The sequence below is a fragment of the Rhipicephalus microplus genome, chromosome 3 (genome assembly GCF_043290135.1).
Source record: "Rhipicephalus microplus isolate Deutch F79 chromosome 3, USDA_Rmic, whole genome shotgun sequence".
NCBI lineage: Eukaryota > Metazoa > Arthropoda > Arachnida > Ixodida > Ixodidae > Rhipicephalus > Rhipicephalus microplus.
Window position 1 is genome coordinate 106,675,277 of NC_134702.1, and position 7,934 is coordinate 106,683,210.

The window sequence follows — 7,934 nt, forward strand, 5'->3', positions numbered from 1 at the left end:
ATTTTCTTGTGACTTTGTTAAATTCAGCCGGTTGCACAATTCTTTTGCAGCAATGCTGATGGCTGGTGAAAACGTGACTGAGCTGGCATCTATGGCAAAGCTAAAGGCAGGCCGGCTGTCACGTGAGGTGGCCGACAGCTGCTTACAGTACTGGGGCGGCATGGGCTACACCGAGGAGATGCCAATCGCCAGAGCTTTCCGTGATGCCAGACTCCTCTCTATCGCTGGCGGTGCCGACGAAGTGATGCTGGCCATCATCGCCAAGCTACGATGGGGATTAGAGCGGTAGTGGCATCCGAAACCAGTGCGAGGGCTACTTTGGTTGCTCTTGACTTCCAGCTGATGCAGCAGGGTCCGAGCCTACTCCTGCTGTTTTTCATTCGGCAACTTGCCTGTCAAGTACCGAGCTGAGTGCAGAAAGGTGCGGTGAATCAGTAGCTCCTGCTTCTTTCAGTCCTGGACACTGGCATCTCACCCTCACCTGCGGCTCGCAACAGCTCACTGCGGTGCTCTAGTATAGTTGGATACAACTTTCGAAGTCCGCGACATTTACTCTTTAAAGGTGGATGCACACAAGCTTCCATCAATGAGCACTCGCTCTGGACTGACGTCATGAGTCGGATGACTTCTGCCCGATCTTCAAAGAGTGTTGCCACATGCATCAGCGGGACTATTTGTTTAGTCGCAAAGGCGACCGACTGCAGCGCTTTGGTCTACGGGGCAGGAGTTTCTCCAGACTTCTTAGGTTGTATCCACCTATAAACTTGTCCGGACAGTGTCTGGCTCTCGCTAACATGCCTGACAACGTATTGTGCTCTGTCCATCATATTGACTGCCTCCAGCAGTGAAGCCATTCAGGCTAAAAACAAGCTGCGTGACAGCAATTTTGTACAGAAACAGTTACGTTAGAATTTCTTAGTCTTGCAGGCCTTAGTGATGTTGAATGGTCCCTTGTCCTATAATTCTAAAAGTCGAGGCACAGTTACACAAAGTGACAGTGCCGTGTAATTTCATTCAAAGGTGCTGAGGGACGGTGTTTTCAATCTCAGGGTAGTGAGCCACTCGTGTCATTACTAGCTCACAAGGCAGAACATTCTACAAGTATGAACTCCGTATGAGAGACGGCTTTATTTTAATTACAGTCCTGTATGGTGCAAATGCATCTGCACTCCTGATTGTACAAAATGGCAGTTGCCAAGTCACTGCTACTGTAAATGCATGTACATAACTAGAAATAGAAAAATCATAAGCTTGTGTTGCTTGGCCACGTTTGCAAGTTGCCAGTAAAAGGGCCCTCAAACGCCTTTTGAATATATCAAGCAAATGTTGCCGACCTGCATGTAAAATGGCTCCTTTGAACATGCGAGCCAAAATGTATTGCAGTCTACAATGCAGCAAATTGACAGTTTTGATTAAAAAACAGCCCAAGTTTAATTACTTTCTCCTTTGCTGTCTTCCCTACCATGCAAGTTGACCAAAATACTGGTTGACTTCTGGATATGGAGGCCATTCTCAGTAGTACTAAATTAGAGCTGATTCCTAGTTTAAATAATTGAGAAGTACAAATACCTGCAAGTCTGTCGTAAAAGCCAAAAGATAATTCATTATTGCTTTTCTGATTTTTATCATTAGTTACTTGCATAATATTTTGTGTTCCCTCACACTTGTGGGAATTATCACTATGGAAAAAAAATAATTGCTATGAATGGCATGAATGATTTTTTCCAAAGGTATCAGTTCTGGGAAAAAAAAAAAACAGTTTATTTTGTTGAAAGAAAATGTAAGCAGTAATGTTTTAGTGACTGTAGAAGTTATGTGGTGTCGCATCGTTTATTTGCCTGCATCGGTTTGAGCTTACATTACCCACACCATGCTTTACAATTTTCTTTTTACCTTATGATCGCTGAATGTTCCCAAAAGATGAACACAGATAAAGCCTCATGCATTTTCACTTTGCTGAACTCCTGCTGTTGAATAAAACCTACCATGGTAACCTAGCAGGTGAAGTATGCTTGAGCTTGAAGATGCAGTTTCGATTTTTGGTCACAACGGCTGCATTTCTATGAAGATGAAATGAAAGGACAACTGTGTAACTAAATTTACATGTAGTAAGCTTATCCATGCAGATCTGTCATTGCAGAACATAAATAAAATTCATTCTGCACGGCCCTTGCCATTCAGCACATTGTTAGATAGAATCTACCAAGACAGTGCCATTTCATGGGCATGAATATGTATGATTATGCAAGAAATGCACCAAGGCAAGCTAGATGAGGTGCAGTTTGGGGTGCAGCACATCACAACAATCAACATATAGGATGTTGAGGTGAATAGAATTTCTGTACAATGCGCAAGGTACAACTTTTTATACAAGATTTCCAAGGTTGTATTACAGCCATTTGACATAGGAAACATACCACTATATTCGTGTTGAAGTAAATTCTCAAAGGTGTCTTATTTGGCTTCAAGATTGCCTTGAGCATTAAATTGTCCACTATTTGTTTATTTAAGTGATTTAAAGTAATTATAAGAACGCGACCTTACGAGCTTTTATTTGAGTGTTAATGCAGCCTCCTGTTGCCACCCTTCTGCACTGAGCTTGTCACATGGTTAAAAAGTTCTTTCCTGGTGCAGAGTTAAATCATGTTTAAAGGGACACTAAAGCCAACTATTAAGCCGACGTTGATTGTTGATATAGTGACCCATAAACCTCGTAGTGTTACTTTTGTGCCAAGGAATGGCCTATTTTGAAATAAGATCACGTTTTAGTGGTCTGCATCGGCTTAGCGCGCGTAAAATTACTCGCTTCAAGAAGCAGATTGACTGGACTGACTCACGTCACTGTTGCCGTGCACAATGTTGCCCGAATTTACTGAGCTAGTAGCATCCGACTGAAAGCAGCGGGAGCGCAGCAGCAACAATGGCCAATGATCAATTTCCCGCCATTAGCTTCGAGATTGCAGACGTTTTTTGTTTTAACTGCGCCTTGCTAGATGGCACTACCTGTCCCGTGTAACCTTGCGAAAATTGAATTTTTGAACCACTCGCGCCATTCCTGATAGTAACATCTGGCGGTTATTTTTTCCATGAATCAAGCAGAAGTGAACAAGCAGCATTTTAATGCATCTCTTGATGTACGTAAGGCTCTTTATTTAGTGCAGTTAGATTGATTACTAGTGATTAATTGTAGGCGGTCCTTCTGATGTCATCGGGATCATCTTGAAAATGTCCTACGGTGGCGCTTGTGCTATTGTGCATTTACTTTGATTTCTCGATAAGTATGGCACTGTTGTTGATAGGATTATCGTTTTTGATATTGTCATACATTGAGCTTTCACTCTGACGTAAATTTTTATTTGGCTTTAGTGCACCCTTTAAAGAACAGGTTACATGTTAAGTGAGACTGTGCTGAAAAGAGATCAGACTGTCAATCACAACGCTACCTTTACGGGAATCGAGGTTGCTCTTTGGTGATTCTCTCTTTTTTTTTCATCTTTGTTTTTTTTTTCAGAAACTGTTTTTGCAATGCTTTGAAGTAGATACACACACTGGGGCTGTACTGTTCAGCTTAAACTGTGCACACCTTTAGAGGCCACAAGAAAGTGCTCTCACAAGTGAAATTGTATTCAAGCGCGAAGGATATAGTCTTAGAATGTTGCACTTGTTTGCTTATCACATGGAGAACATCGTGATTCACATGGAAGAATTCTACGCTGGTTATTTTTGATGAATAAAAGTGATATTGTATCGAATTTGTGCTGTCATGCTGTAAGAGTAGACACATGTTAAACGGAACCAGATTGGTTGGACCAGGGAGATATGCTTCCTTTGACAGGAGTTTTGTTTACCGAGAGATTAACAGGGGTTCAGAATGTGAGCACAGAACCAATGGTATTAGAGGGATCTGTTGCATTTAGGCAGCAATTTTGGTTAAGAGAGTTTCGTTTACTGAGAGTTCTGTACTACTGACAAATAACCTTAGAAGGTGTGGTGGTGGTATATGTATTACTGTTAATTTGCTGTTCCTGTACATCAGTGTTTATTGCAGAAACGCTATATTCTCCACATCATGAAGAAAGGTAGTGGTTGCTGCTCCCGCATTTCGTGGGGTTCATAAGCGAACCAACACACACATAAATTTAACTGTGAGCTTTTAAACAAATGGCAGATGACACAATGTGTGTGCACTGAAATTTCATTACAACAAACCCACCGCTGTCTTCTCTACTTCAAATGAAATTTTAAAGCAAATACAATGCTTCTACGGAACAGCGAGCAAGTGCTCGCACTACTTCAATAGCTTTCTGGACATTGCAGTAATATCCACTAGGCTGTCGTGGTGCATCTTGACTGTCTGGTTGAAAGTTCGACAGCAGTGATGCCACGTGCACTTAAAGCAACAGTTCACAAGGATAGCCTTGCACATTACCAATGTGTCAAATCCCCTTTCGCAAATATCTTGCCAGTAATAAAAGTTGTTGTGCAGTGTGCTCCTAGTCCGCTGGCACCGTGTGAGTGTTTGCAGTGGATAGTTACCCGTTCATAAGAGATCAGGAGTTGTGAGTGCTGACAGCATTGCGCACCTGCTGAGAACATGAGAGCATCAAGAACCAACTCCTAAATTCAGGGCAGAGCTTCGTGTGGCGAAATTTTTCAAAACATAAAGCACCACCACCTGTCTAGAATTTTGACTTCCATATTAATAAAAAAAAGTCTACATTTACGATACAGAACATTTTCATAAACAAGCGTTTGCTAGCTTTCTATGGCATTGCAGCAATAGAAGATTTAGAAAGCAACACAATATAAGGTGTTGACAGTAAATGAGAACGGCCTGTAATGAATTTTGGCATAATAACAGACGAGCTTTATATATACAACTGCGATTTATAATATGCTTAAAGTAACCCCTTTCACGTAGAGTTTGTGACTCTGTGGTGAATGCGTTCCTTCAGCTCGGTTCCTTTGCTCGGCCTTTTGGTATTATAAGCAGTTGGAGCTTGCATAAGCGATGCACAGTTAATGTGAAATAAAGTGCTTAAAACAAGATAAACCTTTCAGAAAGCCTTAGGATCATCCGCAAAACTGGCACAATAAAACCGAGCCGTCACCGATGTAAATGTTGTGACAAAGTTATTTCTTCTCGGGTTTCTTGGAACTGTCGAGCACATGTGGACTCATATAAGAATCAGATGAATATCGTAGAGACTGCCGACAGAACAAGCGTATGCCTCCATCACGTTTTTGATACTTCTCCACACCAGTAGCCATTATGATGTAGCACGGCTTAAAGCGCTGCTTTCAAACTCCACAACATTCGGTGAGTAACTAGGCTGATCCCTGAAAATTCTGATTGTGCGTATTTTTCTCTTCTTTTTTTGCGGGTTGGCGGGCTCTTGAAACGGAATTTCTCGGCGCAATTTTGCCACGCCTGCACATTCATTTGTGCACGTGGCGTGTGGCAGGTGTGCATACACCGATAAAGGCTCAGCAGTGCCTTAAACGAGCTAAAAGTGAGCAGCTACACACTTTCGCAGGCTACGATGCGCGCACTCCAAATGCAGATGCTCCTGACACTTTGTACTGAAAAGTACAAAGTGACTACAGCCGCTACTGTCACCCTCCGGAGAATGAGGCGAGAAGTGGTGCGGCCACCTTGCTCATTCCACTGCCCCCTTCTAGTACACTGTTAGCCACCCTAACACTATAGTCCCTAGAATATACAGTATATTCTAGGGACCATACTAACACTGTTAGGGTGACACTATAGCAGTGGCTCAGGTGTTGCCACTGAGTGTATGAATTTGTCTGAATTCAGCTGCCCGTTTAGGATACCTTTTGCGCAGTGTAAAAAGAGGAGAAGGGAGCATTTTTATCAAGAGCAGCTTGCAAACAGTACTTCGATGGAAGAAAGTCTCTCTGGAAATAGCATTCATTTCCTTTGCACTCATGTCTTTAGCTACTCATTAGAAGCTCCTACTGGCAGTTCAAGCTTTGTCTAGAAAGCCCAGGTTTCAAAATTCTGGGATATTGGTAAATGTCAAAACACCTGCGGTTCTTTCTAGCTTTTTGTACTCTGCATTATAGGGCCGAAAATTAGCATACAAGATAAAGTTGAGACAGTCAATCGAGCATACAGTGGTAGCGTTTCGCAGCTATCAGATCAGAGCCCTTTGTCTTACCGATTTCAGTAAGCCCAATCAAAAAATAAACTTGTCCGAATAAATGCAGGCTAAAGTTGTTCTGCATGGCTGTGGATAAAGCACTTGTGTAGTGAAGAAGAAAGACGTTGATACCATCAGGGGAGCTATCATCAGCACAAGAAGAAGGCACGAGATCGGCGATCAAGCACCGTCATCTGGGTTCGACTGCGTTCCTTTCAGAGCTACCACCCGTTTGCTCAGTCCTTCAATAAACCCCCTTTACATTTGGTGGAGGTGCTGGGTAACTGCATCACCTACACCCTGGAACTCCGATCCCGCACGCTGCCGTCGACCATGCAAGTTGACGCTGCCCAACAGACAGCACCTCTCGCGGCTCCTACTTGCCCCGGCCCGGTTCACCAGCGAGACCCCCCGATCTTTTCGGGCGCCGAAGACCAGGACGTCGAGGACTGGCTGTCGTCCTACGAAAAAGTCAGTGGACCGAACAGGTGGGATGACGCTGCTAAGTTGAGCACCGTCAACTTTTACTTGGCTAATGTGGCAAAACTGTGGTATACAAACCACGAATCCGAGTTCGAGAACTGGGCCACTTTCAAGCAGGCAATATCCTCGGTTTTCGGTCGCCCTGCCGTGCGGAAGTTGCGCGCCGAACAACGCCTGCGCTCACGGGCACAAGAACCTGGCGAAACGTTTACCGCCTATATTGAAGATATACTCGATCTCTGCAAGCGCGTCGATGCCGCAATGAGCGAAAGTGCCAAGATCCAGCACATTATGAAAGGTGTTGATGACGACGTCTTTCAAATGCTCCTGGCGAAGTCTCCTTGCACGGTGTCTGAAGTGGTAACTCTGTGCCAGAACTACGACGAATTGCGACGGCAACGAGCTCTCACCCGTCGTCCATTTCAGCCTAACCAACCACTCGCTGCCCTGGACGTCGTACCTGACCACTCCCGCCTTCTAGCACAAATGAAAGACTTTGTGCGTGAGGAGGTCGCACGTCAGCTTTCCCTCCTGCCGTTTTGTCAGCGCCAAGAGCTCCCGCAGCAGCAGCAAGAGCAACGACCGACACCGTTAGCTCCCATGCTCCGACATGCACTTCAGGACCAGATTGCCGAGGCTATGCCAGTGCCCTTTCAGCAGCAAGTTGTCGCCGCGCCCCTTACTTATGCTGACGCAGTAAAGAGGCAGCAGCCACACCAGCCCTCGCCGTTCAACGGACTGCCGCATGTCACCTCTCCTACTCAGTCTTCCGTCGCATGGGCTCCTCCCCTCGCTACCACAGCCTCGACTCAGCCGTATGCCGCGTGGGCGGCGCCCCTTGCTGCAAATGCCTGGCGAACGCGCGATAACCGGCCGATTTGTTTTGCGTGCGGCGGACCTGGCCATATCTCCCGATACTGCCGTCGTCGCGTGCCCGCCTACACAGACGTCCGACCACGAAGCAATTACATGGACCGACCACCTTTTGGCTATGAAAGTTCGGATCGTCAGTCAAACATGTCTTCCCGTGACTATCCGGCAACTTCGTCTCGTCGCTCACCTTCACCCAATCGACGCTCTTTGTCACCCATGCGTCAACGACCAGCCCCTCAAAATGAGGGAAACTAGCCGTCGCAGTTCAAGGGGCAAGAACTGCGCTATCGAAATGTTCAAGTCCTCGCACCTTGCCGTCAAATATCGTCGAAGTTTTTGTGGACGGCGCCCATGCATACGCTCTTGTGGATACCGGTGCCGCTGTGTCTGTTATAGACGCCAAACTTTGCCGCA

The 7,934-nt window shown here is 45.2% G+C and overlaps 1 protein-coding gene across 2 annotated transcripts in view; it reads left to right on the forward strand.

Moving 5' to 3' along the window:
• Positions 1–3,752, forward strand: part of LOC119171958 (putative acyl-CoA dehydrogenase 6) — a 46,010-nt gene extending 42,258 nt beyond the window's left edge. For both annotated transcript variants that reach the window (XM_037422875.2, XM_075890109.1), the window contains one exon: positions 51–3,752. In XM_037422875.2, the coding sequence (XP_037278772.2) occupies positions 51–289 (239 nt within the window). In that variant the 3' untranslated portion in view covers positions 290–3,752. The remainder of the gene's footprint in view (positions 1–50) is intronic.
• Positions 3,753–7,934: the final 4,182 nt, after the last annotated feature.